This window comes from Homalodisca vitripennis, chromosome 6, assembly GCF_021130785.1.
Source record: "Homalodisca vitripennis isolate AUS2020 chromosome 6, UT_GWSS_2.1, whole genome shotgun sequence".
Lineage (NCBI taxonomy): Eukaryota > Metazoa > Arthropoda > Insecta > Hemiptera > Cicadellidae > Homalodisca > Homalodisca vitripennis.
In genome coordinates, this window is record NC_060212.1 from 26748343 (window position 1) to 26772880 (window position 24538).

Here is a 24538-nt window from a genome sequence, read left to right on the forward strand (position 1 = left end):
ACCTAAAAAACATTAGAATAAGGTATTTTTAGTAAAAAAAGTTTTTTCATCGTTGGCCTGTGTAATTACAATGCAGTCATATTAAATTTAACAAATGACATATTGATACATATGTCCTACCAATCTGTATATTTGAAAAATTTCATGAAATCTTAACCTCGTCTGTTGTGACAAGTGGTGTTGCGTACCATTATGTTGAAATTAAGAGACGCATTGTAAAGGAATATCATTTTTTGTATCTATCATTACTGTTTTTATTTGCTTACACTCATAGTTTCCAATGTGAGATATATAATAGCTGTTCTTAAATGTATAGAGTAAGAGTTTCAGGAGTACTAGTAGAAAAATCACGTCCTGTACTAACCTTATACGACGACTGTTGTAGCAGTGTAATGGTCACTTGGCCCTCCTTAACATCACCTTAGTGACCACGTCCACTATGTGCACGGCACTACAGTAAAGTCCAGATTATCTTTCTCCAGTTAGATCTCTCAGTGTAATGCTTACTTTAGACGATGACTGTTGTAGCAGTGTAATTGAGTCTTGGCCCACCTTAACATCACCTTAGTAACCATGTCCACTATGTGCACGGCACTACTGTAAAGTCCAGATTATCTTTCTCCAGTTAGATCTCTCAGTGTAATGCTTACTTTAGACGATGACTGTTGTAGCAGTGTAATGGTCACTTGCCCCACCTTAACATCACCTTAGTTGACCATGTCTACTCTGCGCACGGCACTAATGTAAAGTCCATATTATCTCTCTCCAGTTAAATCTCTCAGTGTAAGTCTTACTTTAGACGATGACTGTTGTAGCAGTGTAATGGTCACTTGCCCCACCTTAACATCACCTTAGTTGACCATGTCCACTCTGTGCACGGCACTACTGTAAAGTCCATATTATCTCTCTCCAGTTAAATCTCTCAGTGTAAGTCTTACTTTAGACGATGACTGTTGTAGCAGTGTAATGGTCACTTGCCCCACCTTAACATCACCTTAGTTGACCATGTCCACTCTGTGCACGGCACTACTGTAAAGTCCATATTATCTCTCTCCAGTTAAATCTCTCAGTGTAAGTCTTACTTTAGACGATGACTGTTGTAGCAGTGTAATGGTCACTTGGTCCACCTTAACATCACCTTAGTTGACCATGTCTACTCTGCGCACGGCACTAATGTAAAGTCCATATTATCTCTCTCCAGTTAAATCTCTCAGTGTAAGTCTTACTTTAGACGATGACTGTTGTAGCAGTGTAATGGTCACTTGCCCCACCTTAACATCACCTTAGTTGACCATGTCCACTCTGTGCACGGCACTACTGTAAAGTCCAGATTATCTTTCTCCAGTTAGATCTCTCAGTATAATGCTTACTTTAGACGATGACTGTTTTAGCAGTGTAATGGACACTTGGCCCACCTTAACATCACCTTATTGATTATGTCCACTCTCAAAATGGACAATAAAAACAGAGTAGTGCTAATTGTTTCCCTCATAATAAATTGTTTAGCCTCTTAATCGTGCCAAACGTTTACTCAGGTGTTGGCACATTTGGGGCCAAGAATTTATGATAGGTTCCTTAGTACTCTTATGGTATTTATGTAGTGTTCCATTAAATAACTCCAAATTTTTCAATTGTAAATGTAATATGTTTACAAGTGAACATACAACTCACTTACGAGTATTCCAATCTAAAGCGTTGTTCCCCAGAATAGTGCGCGAGGTTACTTTTACTAATGTAGGTCACTGGTATTAAAACTCAGATAGCTTAGATATGCAAAACACCTCTTATGTAAGTACGTAAATATTCACTCGTTCTTATATAATATTTCTTATGTTATTGCATGAATATAATTGGCTCAACTTAAGTTACTTGATAGTATAGGACAGTTTTATTTCCATGTCCTCATTTGTCTTTTGCTGCGCACAATATCTCGAAAACTTAATTAACTACAGTTTTCGGATTTTGCATTACGTTTGATTTTTATATGACCAACACTTACTTGGATGATGTGCAGGTAAATCCATGGGTTTTGGTTGAGTTTTGGCGAACATTTTCCATTGGTTTTTAGGTAATTATAATGACAATGAGAGACGTTAGTAATAAATAAACTTGTAAAAAAATCTGCATACAAATGAGTTAATTAATTTTCTGAGATATTTATTCATAGATTAAAACGAAAAAAACTGAGTTGAAACTCAACCATTTCCAACGTCAATTTCTTTTACTTTAGGGCACTATTTCAATATAGTATCCTCCATAGCCCACAGAAAGTTTTGCTAGGATTGCCTCAAAGATGTTTTCTCATGGCATTACGTTTCTTTCGAATTTACCTTTCAAACGATATGTCACAATATAGGGTTTGTAATTTGAAACCCTTTTCTACCCGCTAAAATCGGGGGATATTTTTTACTTTCTAAAAGTCAAAAAAGTATTTTAATAGATGTGGTGAAGACTTTACATCGATAACTCAATCCGTTAGGAATACATCTAGTCGTACCAGGACTTAATACACCCTGTACATCCCTGAATGCCGGATTCAATGCTGCCAGCATCGGAACGCGTTTTTCACTTCGTAGTTGTACTTTTGTCTGCTAGATTGCAACACTGAGGTAGGCACTAAACATACTGTGCATTCTTTCTAATCTTTTGTATAATGTACAGATTAAAAGTGGAATATTTTTAGTCAGCTGAGATTTTATGTTATTTTATTAGTGGAATATAAATACCGTTTACATAAGATCATTAGAAATAATAAACATCACATTACCTAAAAAAAGGTTTTGAAAACAATAAAGTGGTAAGATTTGCTTACATAGACATATCGTATGTACACATAAATACATTAGTATGGTTATTAATTTAGCCCTTTAATAATAAATTTGAAACGCTGAATGTAGAATGTTAATAAAATGGAAAATTAATTTCCTACTTAACTCAATTTTAATTTATTTGTAAAACCAAAGAAAATTAGAATCTTCTAAGTTATACGGTCCAATAAAACTCAGCATATAGATGGATTGGTTATTGGGTTATATTATTAGAGGCCCTAAATATATAAAATTTGAAAACATTTCTCAAAATGTAATATATGTATTATCCGGGTTACCTTTTGAAAGTAGCCCACTTATTATTTTAGCAATACATACAACATAGACAACAAATGTTGATTTATTGTTTTCAAACAATAAGAACTCTATTGAAGTATGTATGAATATGATAATCTTCAAGGGACACATGCCATACACTGAGATGTTTGGTCACCAGAGTAAACTGTTTTATTCATTTTTGACAGATTTTCAGGCCGCCATGAATAAAACATCAGCGGAATCTGTCACTCGGGGGAAATCCTGCCACTTCTTTTGGGAAACAACTGCAGCTTAGAACTTGTTATATTTTCATGTAATAACACATTTCAACGAAATCTTAGACTCTCAGAAGTAAAATTTATTTTTAATATATATTTTATCAAAGCTAAATAGATGACTATTTCATTATTTGCTTATGTCTGTGACATAAATCTCACAACGTTTTTGCATAAAAAAATATTGATTTGTAAATACACAAAGTGTTAATAAATCAGGCTCTTCAAAAGTAGCACTACGTGTTTTTGTACTAAATGCACATTCTGCCTTTGTACATACGTTAATTGTAAAAATATACTTTTGAAATTTCAATTAAACTGTCAGTATTTTTTTAAAATTAATCCGTTAATATATTATTGTATATGATTATTGTACTGCATATAGTATATTATTGTATGCTGCTGATGAAAGATTGCAGTCATCTCTTCAAAAGTCCTACGAATGTACCTTGATCGAGGACTAACATGTAATAAGCACATTGATCTTGTTTGCGCTAAAATCTACTGAGGCATCTTTGTTCTTTATTTTTGTTTAGGCCTTTAGCAACCTACTGCCTGAGTCAACTATTTATTACGGTTATTATGGCTTTATCTGCCCCCATCTGGCCTATAGAAAGGTCGTTTAGGGAGCTTGCGCAAACACGTTTAAACAGCATTCAAACTTAAAAAAACAATTACTACAGTCATCGCAAAAATCAAATTCCGAGAGTCATGCAGGCAAGCATTTAAGAAATTATGGCAGTTGAATCTGCCGCTATGCCTCTTCATATTAGAAAAAACCTTATTTGGAGTGAATACATTGTGTTTTAACCTCAGGTCAAGGCATACACATGTATGAGACACGTGGCAGAGCAAACTAGCAAACTGGGAGACACAGAACGTTGGTTTATGAACGCCTGCCCTTGCAAGCGGGTGCTCAATTCGTAAACATAATGCCCAAATTCAGTCAAAGATGCTTCAATGCCTAAGACGTTAAAGATTCGCCTAAAACGATTTTTGGTGTCTCAGGCATTTTATAATACAGGTGAGTTTTTGGCTTTCAACTGGGATACCGCCCATGGAGGTCTGACCCGAAGTGTGTTACATTGAATGAAAGAGGCGTGATTGTAAAGATTATATGTATGGATGTGTATTGAATTATGAATGAGAGGAATTTTAGGATATACTTATTAATTGCCTTTTTCCATACAATGTAGTAATATGACAGAAATAAAAAAAGATTTTAATGATTTGATAGATTGCAGTGCATGATTTATAATAAATTGCATTTGCAATCCAGTGATAATATATTTTACTTACGATTAAATTTTAGTGTTTTATATTACTGCAGCAACTTAATTGTAACTAGCCAATACCATTATCGTTTCAGAAAGTATAATTTAATTACACGCAAGAGACTGTTAAAAGTGTTTCAGTTTGATCCATAAACGTGATTCTCATTATGATTTCCCCTGGAGACACTTCCACAACAGTAATCAGAACTGGCCTTTCTTTGGAGGTTACTTTTTCAAGGTACTTTAATTGAGACAATAACTAGTTAAAACGGCTTAGTTTTGTCATTAGACACATACTATTCAAATTAAATTTTTATTTTGAAACAAAAATTTGGTGACATTTTTGAAGGGATGGATGAATAAACAACAAAAATTAAAAGGCATTTGTCTATGTAGGACCTAACACATAAATGATCATATTTGTGTAATAATTTTATATTTTATTTTTTATTACGAGAAAGTTTCAATACAACATCAGGGCATTTTGATTTATCATATTGCAATGTTGCTGAGATTATAAATATTATACTATACACAGTTCAACTTAATATCTGAATACATGTTCTTATATCGTGCTATTTTTGTCCTGCAAAGGACAACACTAAAAGTAAGGGTTCACCCGTTCAGGGCTAATATTATAGTCTAAGTGTTAATAAAAGTTTTAGTTAAAGTTTGTGTTTAAATTATCTAAAATAAAAACCTATGCAACGTTAATTATTTGGTTGAAGAAAAACACGATTATAAAAATTAAGTAGGGAACAGGACTGCTTATTTAGCTAAAAATAGAAAATTAGGTTACGATATGTTTTTCTTGTCGCCGCAATCCATCCTGGAACAAAATAAAGACTTAAGAGAGAGATAGATTTAATAGAGAATAATATAATAATATAGATAACAATAATATATAATATAGATAACAGATAGAAAAATAAAAATTCCTTCTGAGAGTCCAAGATTTCTGTCAATATGTGTTATTATATGAAAATATGATAAGTTCTAAGCCGCAGTTGCTTCCCAAAAGAAGTAGCAGGATTTCCCCCGAGTGACAGATTCCGCTGATGTTTTATTCACGGCGGCCTGAAAAGCTGTCAAAAATGAATAAAACAGTTTACTCTGGTGACCAAACATCTCAGAGTGTGTCATGTGTCCCTTAAAGCTTATCACATTCATAAATATTTCAATAGTGTGTTATTATGTGAAAACAATAGATTAACATGTTTTTATATTATGTCGTATGTATAGGTAAAATAACAATTGGGCTACCTTCAAAATGTAACCCGGATAATAAACTCCTTACATTGGGGGAAATGTTTTCTAATTTTATATATTCATTGCAACTAATAATATAACTAAGTAATCAAACCATGTGTATGCTAAAGTGTATTGATCATCATAATTAATAAGATTCTAATTTTCCTAGGCCTTACAAATAAATTAAAATTGTTTGATTGAGAGACGTGATTACATTACGTGTTAAAACCGTGAATATTTGCTACTTATTCGGTACCTTTCGCGTTAGTTATAATAATATTAAACATTACGAATAATAAACATACAAAGTATGAACATAACTATACCACGTGTCTTACAATACAACTTTAATTTTTGATACTGTTGTACAATCAAACAAGCAGTTATAAACATTTGTAGCAATTTGGATATTGTGTTTTATATTTACAGGGGGAGTAAAGCAAAGTGTCTTTATATTATTTTATTTGATGGTTTAAAAAATAGGCCATGAAGCCTATTATTAATAAGCTCTTGTAAATTGCGTACTTTGTTATTGGTAATTTTGCCTCCTTCTTCTCTGATGTTAGCTAATATTAAAACTAATACATATTGGAATTGATTTAAACTAAAGACAACTTATAAAAGGACTATTCTTAATGTCTTTACCGTTTTCGGATTGAACTGTTGTCTTTAATTTAACTTATATATTCTTTATTAGAAATTTCTGGCTTATTGATTTTCAAACACAACTTAAAATGAAAAATCCAATCTTTTTGGGCTTTAATGGCTTGTACGTTATAAATCCTAAACATAAGAAATGAATGTCTAGCCACATATAAAAGTGCCTAAAATATTGTATGGTCCAAATTTAACCTCAAAAATTACTTTTAAAGATATATTATAGAGTTTTAAGAATAAAAAAAAATATTTGAGTTAATGTTTTCGTTTTACTTTCATGAAACACTCATATGATTACCCGATATTGTAACTAATTATTCGCAAGAACAACATTGGAAAGAATACTTAGACAACTCCTCCTACAATAATTTGTAAGTCTACTGCGGAGGTTGACTCTAGGTGTGGGGAATGAGCGTTGCTGTCTTCGTGTTAAAGGCTGGTGCTGTATTGGTCATGAGGGAGTGCTATTCCCCTGTCCTAATACGTAGAATGAAAGGTGCTTTGCGTTCAAGGTGACATACTATCCCTCCTCATATATCTCAACATGTGCCGGCCCCTAACCCAACCTGACATATCCTGAATATTTTTCAAGTGCAAAGGAGTAATCCTTAAATTGGGTTGATCCCAAAACACAACGTAAAAGCGAAATCCAATGTTTTTGGATTTATAAGTTTTAAAATGTATGTCTTAGCCCATGGACTGCATTGATCAGTACTTAAATAGGGTTTTACAAACCTTTAGTCAGATATAAAAAAATATACTATTACGTGTCAAGTTTCGAGTGATTGTCAGCTTAAAAAATTGCATGACATATAAAGTATAAAATTGAGTTTTGAATTCCAAACAAAAGTGCCGAATACATTATGGTGACAATTTTAAAAATAAAAAATATATTGGAATATAGCTTGTACAAAGATCACATTACTCCCTTTCTCTTTAAATATTAATAATTTTAGGTCATCTTTTAAGTACACTCAAAACGTAATTCATTATTCACAGTAGAATATAATGCTAATTTTTACATTATAAAGGTACTCTTAAATTTATAAATACCTCCTTTGATTATTGATGGAGTTAGATGATAATATATTATAATATAAGACATTTGTATAAGCCTTGGTCATAAACATAATATATCCTTTATGACAACTTTTACCAATGTATAGCAATTTGTTTTAAATAGTTGACTAGATGTTTATTGCAATGTGGATGGTCAAAGATAGTTTATAAAACACAAAAATTTGACTTCCTATAACAATAGAAATTCAAAAATTAAAGCAACAAAGAATTTAATAATAAGTAGCAAAGTAAAGCTGCACGCCTCAGTGGCCACAAACAGTTAAGTAACATTGTTAAGTTACTTTGCCACTTGAGAAATTGCAAAACTTCGCCCGAGGAATGCTCAATCTTTCCCTCTGGAAGTTTGCAGCTCTTAAGAATTTATATCAGGAACTAAAACTGTTTCGTAAATATTTCCGCATAAAGTAATTTTGTTACATTCGTAGTCATTGAACCTTATATTAAATTCAAATACATACAGATTATACTGATAGTTGATTCTAAAAATTTGGGATTTTGGAAAGTTTTCCACGTTTAGTTTTTATACCTTATGTAAATATCTACATATTTAAAACAACGCTTTTGTAAATATTTAGATTATAGCTATTGAAAGATTTTCCTTGATAATTTTAATGTAGTTTATGTAACTTTTTGCGTTGTAGCGAATGTAAATAATGTTCATGAGGATACTTAAAATTATTCTACTTAGCAAAATCAAACAGTTGTCTTTCATATCATTATTTTGAACTTCCATTACTGTTGTTTGCCTTTTCAAGTCTCCTTCACGCAACTTACTTTATCATTTACACAATATGATGCGCCATCCGGCGACGTATCGTGCAATTTGGATAAATTATTGTTCGTTCATAACCACCAAATTATTTAACACTGTGAATTTTCTTCGATTATATATTATGGACAGATCCCTCAGAAGTGACTTCTTTACAACTGCTCCTGATTAACTACAAGCTCCTGACTGATTCTACCCTTTTTTGTTGTTGAGGTCACCTTGTTAGATGATACCTAACAATCACAGCGTCGCTAGGGGGGTTTGCCGCTCACTGTGTACCGACGGTGTTGACGGCGCTTCCTCAGGAGACATAGCGGACTCTATCAAACCAGAAATCTGAATGAAAAGGTCGTTGATTTCGTCTTGATCCGTAGAAAGTCTTTTCACGGACAATTCTTCGTTCGTTGCAACCTCCACGATCCTAGCTAAATTAGCTTCGAAGTCATTCCGTTTTTTGGAAACTTCGCTCAGGTAGCTGTTTAACGTACGTTGAACAACATGAGTTAAAGGGATTTCGCTCTTAACTATTTTTTCAACTTCTTTTAGAATTTTGGTAAATCTATTCTTAACTAGTAGCGTCAACCTTTCATAGGTACTGACTTTGATTGGAGCCATGATTGGTTAGTGAATATTTAACTTAAAATATGAAACTACTACAGCAAACTAAATAACTAACTAAATTATAATCAATAACAATTATGACAAATTAATTAACCCTTGATAATGTAACAATATTTCAAATAAACGATACACAATAAAAATCATCAATCACCAATGATAGTTGGTTACATAATATTTCCAGAGACGTTGTAGTTAAACACTAATACAAGATATTTCAATTTCCTCTCATAATAAATTCTTACTTAATTATTATGACAATCACAAATGAGATACAATAGTTGGCAAAACAATAAATGTTGCAAGTGTAATGCAATGTAGTGTATAGACAATGGATGTAAGGTATAAGATGTGTCAATGTTTGTTTACAAACAATGCGTTTAAAAATGTAGTGTGGTATGTAAGAGTAGTGGGGGATGAGTGTTCAAGATGGCTGCGCGTCGCTTGGGGACGCTAAGTTTTGGCGCTACAAATACTAGTCTCTCACACAATGGAAACACAATGTCTTATTTTCCAACACCAAATAAAGTTTATTTATCCATAGTCTGATGAAAATCCGGGTCGACAGGACCAAAATTATGTTAGATCCGGCTCGAAGGACCAAAAATTATGTTAGATCCGGTCAGAAGGACTCAAACTATGTAGGAGATCCGGCTTGGCGGACCGCAATTATGTTCGAAGGACCAATAAAATGTCTAATATTAAACTCATACTTCGATAGCTGAGCAGGTGGAGCCCATACGTTGATTTTCTAAGAATAAATATTAGTCGAATGGGAAAAATAAAAATACAAAATGAGCTCACAAAACATAGTATTAGAAAAAAGGCACACCATTACATCAAGAATACAGGTGTTAAAATGATTTTCGTTTTCTATTAAAAATGTCCAAGAATGTCCGAATTAGTTGAGGATTTTTAAATCTTGGTTGAGAAGAAAATTGTCTTTAGTTGCGAAGGACCATGATAAGAATGATGATACACTGTTACCTTGCACTGTCCATTGTCTGATACCTCGACTTAAATGAAGTTGGGTTGATTGCAGTTCGACCTGGGTTGCTTCCAAGGAACGTTGCACTGGTGGAGTCCTTGTTGATGGATGAAGATTCCACCTTCACTTGACACTGTTTTCGGTTCACTCACGAACGCTGAGACAAAGTTACTTTTGGCTCGTTAACAAAATAATGTCCGGCAAGGGGACTGCTAATTGCCATAGAAAGGCTTACGGTTCACAAAAAATACAAGACAAGGGGGCACGGCCCGAACTTAGTTAAAGCTGGTGTTGACGTACAACCTAGCAGGACGGAGTCTTTAGAAGAACTGGAGAGATGCCTCGGAGGACTTTTCTTGTCTGCGTCCTGGACGCCTGATTAGTCGACAGAAGTCACCTCATACCACGTGACAATCGGACCACTATAGATTTGGAATGCAGGTGGGTGTGTGTGTGTGTGTGTGTGTGTGTGTGTGTGTGTGTGTGTGTGTGTGTGTGTGTGTGTGTGTGTGTGTGTGTATGTGTGTGTGTACAAAGATAAGGGAAAATGGCTTGCTTATAATCAAAATGGTATCGAACAATGGTGGACAGAGAGCAGTTCTAAATAACATACAAAATTTTGATTATTAGTAAAAAACTATATTAATGCGTAAATTTTGATTAATTATTATAACTAAATTTAAAAACCTAACAGTAGTTATTTACACCAGAATAAGTAAATACTTATCAAAAAACACATACAATACATGTAATAAATGTAAAGGGAATTTATAAGCATAAAAACAAAGATAACATATAAGAACACAATGTTAGATATCAGCTATACAGGGAATCTGCTATGCATGTGGATAGGACGGGACTTACGGTTAACGAAGATCGGCAATATATGAAAATAGAACACGTTTTTTGCATCAAAATTAAAATACTACTAAAGAATGATTTTATATTTACGTAACAAATCTTACTCTTTTACCCAACAATATATGTCAGCTACATTGATTGCGTTTTAAATTCTGTATGAATGTTTTATTCATATTTGCTATAATTCAGTCTAAAATTTATATCATTATTAGCGAGGAAAACTAACTTGGTCGTCGTAAACATAACAAACCGTCTCCATTCGAGTAATAAAAGTCCTTATGAAAGCAAAGGAAACGTCGAAATGGAGCCTATAACTCTTAGTGGCTAAGGAATTGCTCCTATAAAAAGAAAACTCGGTAAAGAAAGTCACGATTTTAACTGTAATACTTTTTCAGTATTTTATTAATTGCTTTTTATCGACGTTTATAACAAATAAACTTATACTGTTTTGCATTCTTCTTTAACATTTTAGTGGGTGTAAGAAATGTATGCGATAGTTAGTGAGGCTTAGGCATATATGATTATTTTTTTAATATAGACCATGCTGCAATTCTGTTTTAAAAGATAAGTTTAAGTCAACTGGAAGGTGTATTATGAAGACAAAAATTCACTTTCATATTCACTGTGTATCAAATAGTAGTCCTAACATAACCTAACCTATCCTAAACTAACCACACCTATCCTAGCACAACCTGACCTAACTATCTATAATATATGAACTTTAGCAAGGTAGTTGAAGCCCAATTACTGATATATTTCACCTATCAGAGATCAATATTCTTTCTTTATAATAAGCTGCATAATTTTCGAAAACTGATGGTACTTACTTTATAAGCTTTCTTCACTATTTAAAAGATAAAAAATGAAAACTAATAACCCAATAGTATTTATGTTATCAGCAGTTACTCAGAATTTTACTTTTGAGTGAGGATGATTTTATTTAAAACCGAGACACGTACTATGGTGTAATATTACTTTGTTCTTAAGAGAAACGTTGACGTAACTAATTGAAAAAAATAGCATTATGTTTTTAAATGACATTCGATACAAATTTAAAAAAGGGGAAAATTACTAAAAGATATTCTTATCCTTTTCTTCATTTTAAATTTACGTTCAAAATGGGGTTGATGAATTCCAGGTTGGATGTGGTTATCTAAGTAACTGTAATATCCTATAATTTATATCCAATATTTCATGCTATTTTGTACAATAGCTCAAATTTCAGTGATAATTGAACTATTTTAGGCGATATTGGAAATATTCTAAGTTTTAAGGCAGCCTAAACTATAAGTCTATAGATTTTCAGTTTACACACTTATGATATGGTAAATTATGATAATTCAATCTAATTTATTACAAACCTAGTTAAAATAAACTTAGACAAAGAAATGGTTCTGTACGTAACATGATATTTGTACAGTGCAATTGACTGTGACAGATAAGTAACATCAAATATTTACTATCACTGTGTACATTTTTGTACATATTTATACGTATAATTAAAAACACATTTAATATTTGCAAATTAGGCCAAGTCCATAAAACATAACGTATAATGGAGTGATAATATAGCTATAAAGCGTAGCCTCAAGGGATTTTTGAAATGAGGACAGGCTTATATATAGTATTTTACCTAAGGAACCCTAAGAATGTATACGCAAACTTTTAGTACAATCGGTCTACTTGTTTTTTTGTGGTTGAGTAACACACATACACACAGACACCAACACTGTATTTTTACATACATAGACTCATTGTGTAGATTTTAATATTATATTATGGATCAAATATAAAAAAAATATTAGTAATACTATTAATTAACAATATAAAACGTAAATTTTTATGACAAAAATAATAGCTTCTGCTGTTTTCTTTTTATTAATATGTTTACCTATTAGACGAACGTAAAACAAATCACTAATACTTAGCCACATTCCAGGCAGGTACATGCGTCATCATTAAATTCAGTTTTGATTACATAACAAATTTAGCCTTATGCAAATTTTCAAACCAAAACGACATGCAGAAGTAAAATTGTTCCCGCTTCTCGAGAGATAGCCTTTGCTGACGCTCAGCCGAATTTATTTATATATAAAAATGTTTCAATAAGTATAGCAAAAATCTATGCTTTGTGAAATTGGCTCAGCAGTTAGAATGAACAAATTAATAAATATATCATATTTTTCTTTTGAATGGTTATTAACTTAATATCCTAACCTTTCTGATATCTAAAGAAGGTGACTTAATTCCACATACATCAATTCAGCCACGGTCACATTTAAAAGCTATCATATAACTTGCTTCGTCACCAGTTGTAATTTGTGTTATTATAACCAAAATATAGTTGAGTACTGTACTCGTACTGGAATTCCTATATTCTAATGACTAAGAATGGGAAATATGAGTTTTTTTCGTACTTCAGTGATCACTGAAAATTTAAAACATATTTGTTTCAGCCTATGAGGAATATCATTTGAAGTAGTGAATAAATTAGAATCTGATATACATGTTCATTCAATGCTTGTAACTTATTGAATCAAGGCTACAATTTTTCTTTCATTTTGAAGTTTCTTCTTTTCTGGATGTTCCTTGAAACCTTTTCTCTTGATCATGAATATTTAAACTGGGTTAAGACCAAATTTATCTTCAGAGTATCAAAATATTTATAAAACATTACAAATATTACGTTCATTCATGTTTTTTTGGGAAAAGTATTACAAAGTAGGCGTTCACAAAGAAAGAGCTTTACATGATACGTATCAGATGGATTAGTTTAAGATGACAATATCATGCTTCCGAGAATAGTAAAAGAATTGTAACGAAAACACTCTTTGTCAGCGGAAACAACAGCATTCTAACAGGACTCACGTTTTGTTACTTCCTTTATACAAATATCTATATTTGGATACAGTGACACATTTTAAGGTTTTAAGAGTAAGAAATATATATTCATTTCTTTGCAGGTTTAGATACATACTAAATTAAATTTGACAATGTGGCAATGTAAATAAATTTATATTAAAAGATTTTGTTTGTCAGGTATTTATTCTTTCCATCATGTGTTAGTTTGGTTATTTAAAGACATATGTGACAGGAACAGCCAAACATAAAGTAACTGAATCGTAAATAATGAGGGCTTTGTGGCGTAGTAGTTGCGAACTTGCCGGGAGAATGAAAGATCTGGGTTCGAGTCCCTGCAGAGCAAGTACTTTTTTGTGATTTAATGTTTATTGATATTAAATTAGACTATTCGAGTTACATGCACAATCATCGAGATATGGGTACAAAGAGAAGGGAGCGTTTGTCAGCTCTTTCCTCAGTAATAGGCTTCGCACGCAGCCATACAATAATTTTAAATATTATGGAGCAATCCAAATAACATAAAAATTTAAGCCGATTGTAAGCAGAAGATTTATTGATTTTTCAGTTAATAATAATTATTTTTATTCCTTACAACATATTCTTAATATTCTCTTGGAAATAGGAAATACGTAGGGCCAGGGTAAACAATGCTAGGGACTTACAGCCCTTCCACCCAAAAATGCCAGGATCATTTGTTGTCCAAGGCTTTGTTGTCCAGACTAATCACAGAAGATCAGTGTTCTCCTGCAGCACGTCTATTGCTCGTTTTCCAACGACTTGTTTCCAGATATTAAGACAAAAGCCGATTAAAATATTTTTGTAAGAACGTTGACAAACTTCCGAGTTTTTGACCCCAGAAGACTTCAGGGGTAAACTTTCTTTTAAAGCAACAACTGCACTTGGGTAGCGTAACGACTATTTGTAAAAAAAGTTTTTAACATTTTAAAAAATACACAAAAGTATAAGATAAAATCGATTTTTCGATTTTATAAAAGACAACGACAGAAGATGGAGTCAATGAACTAACGCAACCTCACCGAACACTTGTTCTCTCTAATGGTGTAAATGGGTTCCACAACCTCCATTACAGGCAATACACTTATCGTGCTCTCTATTACGCTACAGGGTTCAATCTCTATGCATTTGACTCACGGAGCTATGAGACTGAACTTTGGAAGTACTATAACTTATAAATATTACAATGAGTTTGATCTGTTTTTGCTATGTTCATGTAAAAATCTGAATTATTACACCTTAATAATTTTTTGAGTTACTGCTATATAACTTAATTGCATAAATAAATTTAGAACAAAATATTCATAATTCCACGATGTTATTAAAAAAGTCAAAGTGTAATATTACATTTTTTTTAACGGAAAACTGCATAGAATTCTCTGTGATTTATTAAAAATCTTAAATTTTGGAGGCAGTGATTTTTTTATTCACTCAAAGTAATTTATACATTTTTATTTGCATTGGCTGGGCGTTAGCGAAGCCTATTAAATGAGGCGATGGGGAAAATATATTTGTTTTTCGGTCTGTGTGTCCACAAATTATTTTAAAAACAAACACACCTATATACTTTAAATATTACATGAAGCTTTATTTATTTATAAACAACTCTCAGTTCGACGACAGTGCTTATCAATCCATGAGACTTAGTGAGTATTAGCGAATATTCTTATATTGCTCTTATGTATAAAAATGATGGAAATGATAAAAAAGAGAGAAAATACATTTTTGAACAAACTCAGTATACTCAGATAGATTTTAACAATGAGTTATGAACACATGTAGCCTAATTGACCCAACCCATCTAACATCATTTTATGTTCTATATGGACTGTAATATCTCGTCCCACCAGTATAGGTGAAATGGGACACACAAAATATCAATATCGTTAGTTCTTACAGCCTCGCAGAGTGTCATCTGAAACACCTGAAGAAGAGGGTAGATGCTAATCTTCGAAACGTAGTGTTATACATTTTGTGACATATAACAATGGTAAATGTCCAAAATCGTATTGTCCTTCTTCTTATATGAAAATAAACCATCTTAGAATTTTACATTTCATAAACAAAAAAATATAAAGTTATATTTTATGGTTTAGACCTATTTTCGCAATATGAGCCATACATACCAATTTATCTGAGTTGCTTGGAGAGCAAGAAAATTCAGTTAAATAAATTTCAGTAGCCTATAATGAACAAAATCAATATTTGTATAGGACTTTTTGTTACTCGTTCACGACGTCAGCATTTTTCTGTACTTAATATCCGTAAAATTTTTAATAATAATGGGAAAAACCGTAAACGGGTTTTTGACGTCAAATGTAAATATAAATTATAACGTAAAAACGTATTGTAGGCTTCGCACTTTTTCACAAAAACAATTATTTCAGTATTATTTATTTAACTTATAACTTATTTATCTTAAAAATTAAACAATCGTACACCTGAAGGGGCACGCGATAGTGGGAGGCATTCATTCAAGCGTGGGATAACATTTTTGTAACAGACCACCAAGAAAGGCAAACAACAAAAATATAATACATAATTAAACGCATAGCAACGAGTACCCCATCGGGCGCAATGGCACACTTTACAAAAGACCTGGTTTGGTACACAACGGCAGTTGTGTAAAATATCGTGTACCTGCTAGTCGTGGACGTGATAATAATATTGTAATCTCTGTAGTTACAGCTTCCTGAAGTATTACCACATACTTCGTGGTATAGTGTTGAAGAAGGTATATAATTATAAAATTAGAAGATGAGAATAATAAAATAATAATATAAAGCATACGCTGAATAACTACGTACAAATCCATTGCATAAAAGACCTTATATGATAAAAACTCTCTGCTGGACAATTGTGTCATATTTATCTGATTATAACTATACAAATGTTGAGAAGCACACAAAGAAACTAGAAACATGCCTCTATAGTTATTTATATAGAGATATGGTATGGATAGAGCCGGGCATTACCATATTGTAGTAGCACCAGCTCTTCTGGAGCTAAGCCAATGATTGCTACGTTGCGTTATCTCTCACTCCTCTTAGAATAAGTAATATTTTAAGTGAGCATTGAGTGAAATTTTGAGTTTAGGAGTAAACTACATATTTAAAGATAATATGATATGAACAATTACTCGTATATGAACGTCATGTAATAAATGTAAAATATTTCAAATGTACAGAATATATATATATATATATAATATATATATATATATATTTGGCCATTGGTATGGCCAAATACAAAATAATTGAATCGGAAAAAGTAAGCGCTCTGTGGTGTAATGGTAGCACATTCACCCGGCAAGTGAGAGATCCGGGTTCGACTCCCGGCGGAGCAAGTACTTTTTGTGATTCAATGCTTATTAAAATTATATATATATATACTTTTGTGGTTTTTGCTTGAAATATTCATTAATACTAGCGGTATAAGCATTTCCCCACATGACTCCAGCTTGACCCTCCAATACGCACCCAGACCCATTCATAAAAAAATTCCATTCATTCATTAAAGAGCCGAATTGTGTATCTAGTATATTCATGTATATTATTAATATGATAAAATCAAAATTAGTTTTTTAAGAATACGTGAAAATATTTTTGAAGCATTAACCCAGAAGGATAAATTGTTGGTTGTGTTTTAGAAAATGCCTTTGTACCTGTTAACATCTTTAGATTCCAAAATCAAAGACGTTCTATTTAACACAAGTGGTTAAGATGACAGAGCCTTTTACACGTGCACTCACAAGTGTAGCTTGACAGGTCAAGGATTTGTATGACATGTAGACATTCAGATGCATGAAGCAGCATAAGTTACGAGGGATAATAGCTCATATGCAAGCCTGTTTTCGGTAGTCTAACCTTACAATATAGTTCTCAATATGTTATTGTTGCTATGTTTATGTGTTGGATTGATTCTTCCCGTATCCATCTCACAGGTGTATAACTGTAGACCAGGTAGTATTTTAGAGATAAAATATTTTAGTGCATAAAAACAATCTGAATTCACGCTGTAGAAAAACATATATTGAAAGCTGAAAAATAAATTTAATTGTTGTATTAAGTTATGCAGAAAACTATATTTGATTTTAAACATCTCCTCTAGTGTTCTGTCGACAGTTAATTTAATGATGTTTAAAAAGTTTTTATCATTTTAAAGAGCCCTCTGATGTCCATTCATTTAAAGATGTGAATAAAATCTCATTCACTTCCATTTTTAGCAATATATATATACTTATATTGACATATGCAGTGTAGCTTATACAATGGAAAACGTGGGTGATTATTATGGACTATCAATAACGATACCTCAACTTCATTTCATAGTTGAACTAATATATAAATATTATTATTATGTTAAAAATTTTATAATCCAAGATTTAAAAAAATAAAACATGTTATATTGTTTATGTTTATATTAACTTGTGATTGCATATTCTAAGCTTGGCTGAAACCTTTGACCACTGCTAGTTTTTAAATACATTATTTTATAAATACGTTATAACCGATCAGCTGATATGAAATTGGTTACCGCTTGAGAATAACTGCCAGAGCAATACAAAGTTACTTTTCCAAACAGCTATTTTATAATACTCTCAAAAGATTCTGCTAAAACAGCTTAGATCTGAGGCTTAAAGGAGATAAAAAAGATTAACATTGGTGTTTTTTTAAGCCATTGTTGCAGATTCATTTAGCTGGGTGTATTTCAAATCCACGAATATCTAGTTTTGATTAGAAGGTTTTTTCTACTGATAAAACATTATTATTCTAAATAGACCACTACATAATATTATTAGTGGTTATTTTAAATACCTGTAATCAATATAAATAATAAATAAACTCTTAATTTAGAATTAACATTCATAACAGTACAAACCTAACTAATGCTTTTAAAGACATATATAAATACCACATGCTGCTTTAAATAACCCTTATTAAAATATCCCTATATCTTGGTCGTTCCCAGGTACGAGTCCTGCCTCCAACCCCTACATAACATTGATACCAATCCGCCCACCTGGTTGTAGGGCATGCCCTCCTGCCGACTGTAGGACTCTGCCTCCCATAGTCTGGGGCTTTGTGGCTGTGCTCTCCCTTTCGGTAAGATCCCAATAAAAACTCATTGCTTTAACCTCTAGCATTAAATAGTTATACAATAAACTTGTCAATCTGAAGGTTTACAAATTAAATGTACTCTTTTCAAATAACTAATGTCTGTAATGTTCCAGATCGAACGTTTCCCGCCAACTGTTATATCCACCTCACTCTCCTCTTTTGTTCCACGACTACAACTATCATGTGTCTGTAATGTTTCAGATCGTGTTCCTATAACGTGTCCCGCCAACATGTTATGTCCGCCTCCGTCTCCTCTGCTATGCCACGACTACAACTATCTCATGAACTGCTGTTGTTGACATTGGGGATTTCTTTTAGTACACTATAATTCTTGGAAATAATTACAGCTATTTTCAATAATTTTCTTCTTTTCAATAATTTATTTGATGAAAATTTACTTTACTAAATAATAAAATGTGGACAATATTTCATCTAAATATATCTTATACAATAAAATTAGCATCACGTTTACTCACCAGTTCCCTCACACCCCCCCCCCACCACCTCAGCACAACAGCACAGTTTGGAGACTCTTTATCATTATATCTTCGGTGTCTTCATTTTATCATTACATCTTTCTCCTATTATATGTTTACTATGTACATCTGTACACAACATATTTAGCGCTGTAAACCAATGGTCTTTTTCTTCATTTGTTAGATGTACTATATTATATATGAAACATATTATTTATATTTATGTATATATGAAACATCATAAAAACATTTAAAATGTATATGTAATGGATGAATAATGTAACCCGCTTTAAAATATCGCTCATTCTTTTTTTGAGATTTTATTATCGGCAATGAACACTATTGTTTCCGGAATATCAAAAAGGTTAGATATAATTAATAATACCATGTGAGGTCACAGTGTGGCTTTAAGTAATTCTCCTAGGATAAACCAATAAAATGAAAGAAACACTCCCCTCTATTTATTCTGCCCTCCTGTTTCTGCCATGACATCACCACTTGCTAATGGTGGTGGTTCGGCAGTCACAGTTAAGCTTTTTGTCTCTAGATTAAATATTATAAAGGGCTTCTTAGCCCTAATTTTGAATGGTAAACAAATTCATTACTTTACTTCACAATACGTTTAGTATTAAAAAGTACTATGCTGGAAAGCAACTACACAAACGTTTATGCCTCACTTCATGTGATTGTGAAAACATAATTTAGTAGGAACGTACAAGTGTTTAGATATAACAATAGATACCATTACCACATTGAAAAAAATCCAGAATATGAATATTTTTGTATTGCTGTATTCTATAGGTTAAATAAATATTGAGAAAACATATCATAACACCTACGGAAACATATATATCTTACGTCCAGCATAAATTGTTCAATTAAATACATAAACGCTGTTTCATATTTTATTTACATCCCACATGCCTGACGTTCGAAAACGCATTAGTCGCATAGAAAATAATGTATTGGACTCACTAAGTGCAGTGATGTGAATAAACAACAGTTGCTTATGATTAGGCACGTAGTGAGATGTTAAATGTGTAACCGTAATGTCAATTTGGCAACACTTACGGTTGTTTGATAATAGAAATGATGTTTTGTAATTCTTCTATGTGCAGTGAATCAGTAAACAGTAGTTGCTTGGAGATTAGGCACGTAGTGAAGTGTTAAATGAGTAACTGTTATGGCAATTTGGCAACAGTTACGGTTGCTTGATAATAGAAGTGATGTTTTGTTATCCTTCTATGTGCAGTGAAATCAGTAAAAAACAGTTACTAGGAGATAAGGCACGTAGTGAGGTGTTATATGTGTAAGTGTTATGGCAATTTGGCAACAGTTAAGGTTGTTTGATAATGGAATTGATGTTTAGTAATCCTTCTATGTGCAGTGAAATCAGTAAACAACAGTTGCGTAGTTATTAGGCACGTAGTGAGGTGTTAAATGTGTAACTGTTATGACAATTTGGCAACAGTTACGGTTGTTTGATAATAGGATTGATGTTTTGTAATCCTTCTATGTGCAGTGAATTCAGTAAACAACAGGTGCCTGGTGATTAGGCACGTAGTGAGGTGTTAAATGTGTAACTGTTATGGCAATTTGGCAACAGTTACGGTTGTTTGATAATAGAAATGATGTTTTGTATTCCTTCTATGTGCAGTGAAATCAGTAAACAGTAGTTGCTTGGAAATTAGGCACGTAATGAAGTGTTAAATGAGTAACTGTTATGGCAATTTGGCAACAGTTACGGTTGTTTGATAATAGAAGTGATGTTTTGTAATTCTTCTATGTGCAGTGAAATCAGTAAAAAACAGTTACTAGGAGATAAGGCACGTAGTGAGGTGTTAAATGAGTAACTGTTATGGCAATTTGGCAACAGTTACGGTTGTTTGATAATGGAATTGATGTTTTGTAATCCTTCTATGTGCAGTGAATTCAGTAAACAACAGGTGCCTGGTGATTAGGCACGTAGTGAGGTGTTAAATGTGTAATTTTTATGGCAATTTGGCTACAGTTACGGTTGTTTGATAATGGGATTGATGTTTTGTAATCCTTCTATGTGCAGTGAAATCAGTAAACAACAGTTGCGTAGTTATTAGGCACGTAGTGAGGTGTTAAATGTGTAACTGTTATGACAATTTGGCAACAGTTACGGTTGTTTGATAATGGGATTGATGTTTTGTAATCCTTCTATGTGCAGTGAATTCAGTAAACAACAGGTGCCTGGTGATTAGGCACGTAGTGAGGTGTTAAATGTGTAATTTTTATGGCAATTTGGCTACAGTTACGGTTGTTTGATAATGGGATTGATGTTTTGTAATCCTTCTATGTGCTGTGAATTCAGTAAACAACAGGTGCCTGGTGATTAGGCACGTAGTGAGGTGTTAAATGTGTAACTGTTATGGCAATTTGGCAACAGTTACGGTTGTTTGATAATAGAAATGATGTTTTGTATTCCTTCTATGTGCAGTGAAATCAGTAAACAACAGTTGCGTAGTTATTAGGCACGTAGTGAGGTGTTAAATGTGTAACTGTTATGTCAATTTGGCAACACGTACGGTTGTTTGATAATAGAAGTGATGTTTTGTAATTCTTCTATGTGCAGTGAAATCAGTAAACAGTAGTTGCTTGGAAATTAGGCACGTAATGAAGTGTTATATGTGTAAGTGTTATGGCAATTTGGCAACAGTTACGGTTGTTGGTAATAGAAGTGTTGTTTTGTAATCCTTCTATGTACAGTGAAATCAGTAAACATTGCTTGGAGATTAGGCACGTAGTAAGGTATTAAATGTGTAACTGTTGTGGCAATTTAGCAGTTACGGTTGTTTGATTATAGAAGTGATGTTTTGTAATCCTTCTATGTGCAGTAAAATCAGTAAACAACAGTTGCCTGGTGATTAGCCATGTAGTGAAGTGTTGAATGTGTAACTTTTATGGGAATTAGGCAACAGTTACGGTTGTTTCATAATAGAAATGGTGTTTTGTAATCCTTATATGTGCAGTGCAATCAGTAAACAACAGTTGCTTGTAGATTAGGCACGTAGTGAGGTGTTAAATGTGTAATTGTTCCCGGTAATGTGGCAACAGTTACGGTTTGTTTGATAGTAGAGGGGGTGTTGTGTAATGCTACTAATTACAGTAAAATCAGTAAACAGCAGTTGCCTAGGGATTAGGCACGTAGTGAGGTGTTAAATGTGTAATAGTTCTGGTAATGTGACGACAGTTACGATTGCTTCATAATAGAAATGATGTTTTGTAATCCTTATACGTGCACTGAATTCTATAAACAACAGTTGCCTGATGATTAGGGACGCATTTATGTGTTACACGTGTAATAGACGTGGTGTTATGTACTCCTACTAAGTGCAGTGAAATCAGTAAACAACAGTTTCCTGGTTATTAGGCACGCAGTGAGGTGTTAAATCTCTAATTGTTCCTGGTAATGTGGCTACAGTTACGATTGTTTGATAGTGTATGCTATGTTGTACTGACTATTACCTACACGAATGACAATGCAATACAAGTGTCGCACAAGTAATAATATAATGATCCATATAAACTATACCGGTATATGATTGATAAAAATACCTACACTAAAAGAAACTAGTTTCAAAGAAATAACAATTTTATACAATTCAAATGGTGTGCTGTTTTTTTAAATGATATCGTTTTAAAGCAATTTAAATCTAAATTTCCTTTAAGTTTAGACTATTTGGGGTGAAAATTCATGAACCCTGCGATGTTATTTTCGGGGCAAGCGAAAATATTCGCAACTTGCCATATAGCCAGTCGAGCTGGGTTAGAAATTTCCAGGGTTCGAGAATTTAATATAACTAGTATTTATTGTTAGGAGTCGAATCAGAGGGCCCTGCGGAAGAAATTGATACTTCCAAAATAACGTTGGGCTTACTTCATCACGTCAACTCCAATAAAATTTTGAAGACGTAAAAAATTAAAAAATAATCTTGCGCAGAAAAATAAAATATTTCTTGTTCTAGGAAAGTTATTGTTCAAGCGAGTTCGATTTTCGAAAACAACTGTATTGTTTATTAATACGTCGTTCAGTGAGGAATTACAAGTAAGTTGAGTAGTCTCCACTGATAACTTGGTCGGGGAGTCGTATACAGTAATTTATTGTAAGAGCCCGGGGTTGGAATAATTAATCGGTTAAATAATGATGGTTAGTAGAAGCAAAATACAAAATCAAAGCAAAATATGAATAGCAATGGCAAACAAAAGCAATATTCAAATAACACCAATAGCAAATATACAATCTTATAAATTAAAAATTAGCCATGCACCAATATCACAGTGCAACTACTACGTATATACATAAAGCAAGCACTAACCATTAACATAAAATATTTCTACGGGATGCAAAAGCTAGATGAATTTATAATATAAAAATATACTAAGCTGTATTTATTCTGTAGGCAAGTGTATAGCTCCAAAATAAAATATCAAGTTTACTTTCTCAGGCACATAATTTTGGAAAATAAAATAAAACAAAGTAATCACTTATAATACACCATGCAGAATTACCCTACCATATGCAAGCTAAGATAAAGGTAAATGATTTAAACCATGTAATAAGGCTACTAAGCTAAATTACTATAAATATTAGGGCTCTATGAATATCAAAGAAAAATTGAACACTCACCCTATCTGCACAGTTCACCAGAAAAATAAACTAAAATATCGTTAAATAAATATTTTGATGGAGGTTATCGGGGTGAGGGTGTCAGGACGTTCGCAAAAAAAAGAAAGGGTTGCGAGTCCCGAAATAGATAAAGGAGAAAAATAAAGATAATCACTTACAAAGGTATAAATAATTAATAAAATGAATATTAGATTGAACTTCAATAAGAAAGAAAAATATTTCCGAGTAGATTAGAGATTCGCCAAGAAATGTGATAATAATCAGACAACAGAATGATGATCGAGAAAACTTTATACCTAATATAAAAAATTTACATCGATTGATCATAAGATTTAGTTTATGAGGACGGGGTCGGTGGTAAGAAAGTATTTATAAAAGGAAGTCGTGGGCATAGGATGCCAGTACTATCGCCGGAAAGAAAGCAGTGGTAAGGCGAGTCCCGACTGTTATATTTTTTTCCGGGTAGGAGATAATTGGTAGGAAAGTTCGTAAAGGAAACTTGGGATGAGGTGTCAGATCGATCGCTAGGAAAAGAAATGCGAGATCTGA

The 24538-nt window shown here is 32.7% G+C and overlaps 1 protein-coding gene across 2 annotated transcripts in view; it reads left to right on the top strand.

Annotated features, from left to right (window-relative positions):
* LOC124365166 overlaps positions 1-19306 on the top strand; it is a 53448-nt gene extending 34142 nt beyond the window's left edge. The window contains exons 1-3 of one of the 2 annotated variants that reach the window (XM_046821121.1): positions 17561-17698; positions 18708-18841; positions 19058-19306. In XM_046821121.1, coding sequence (XP_046677077.1) covers positions 17623-17698; positions 18708-18841; positions 19058-19072 — 225 coding nt within the window. In that variant the 5' untranslated portion in view covers positions 17561-17622 and the 3' untranslated portion in view covers positions 19073-19306. Of the gene's footprint in view, positions 1-17560; positions 17699-18707; positions 18842-19057 lie in introns of those variants that run through there. The other variant, XM_046821119.1, reaches the window with a different exon arrangement.
* The last annotated feature ends 5232 nt before the right edge of the window (positions 19307-24538 follow it).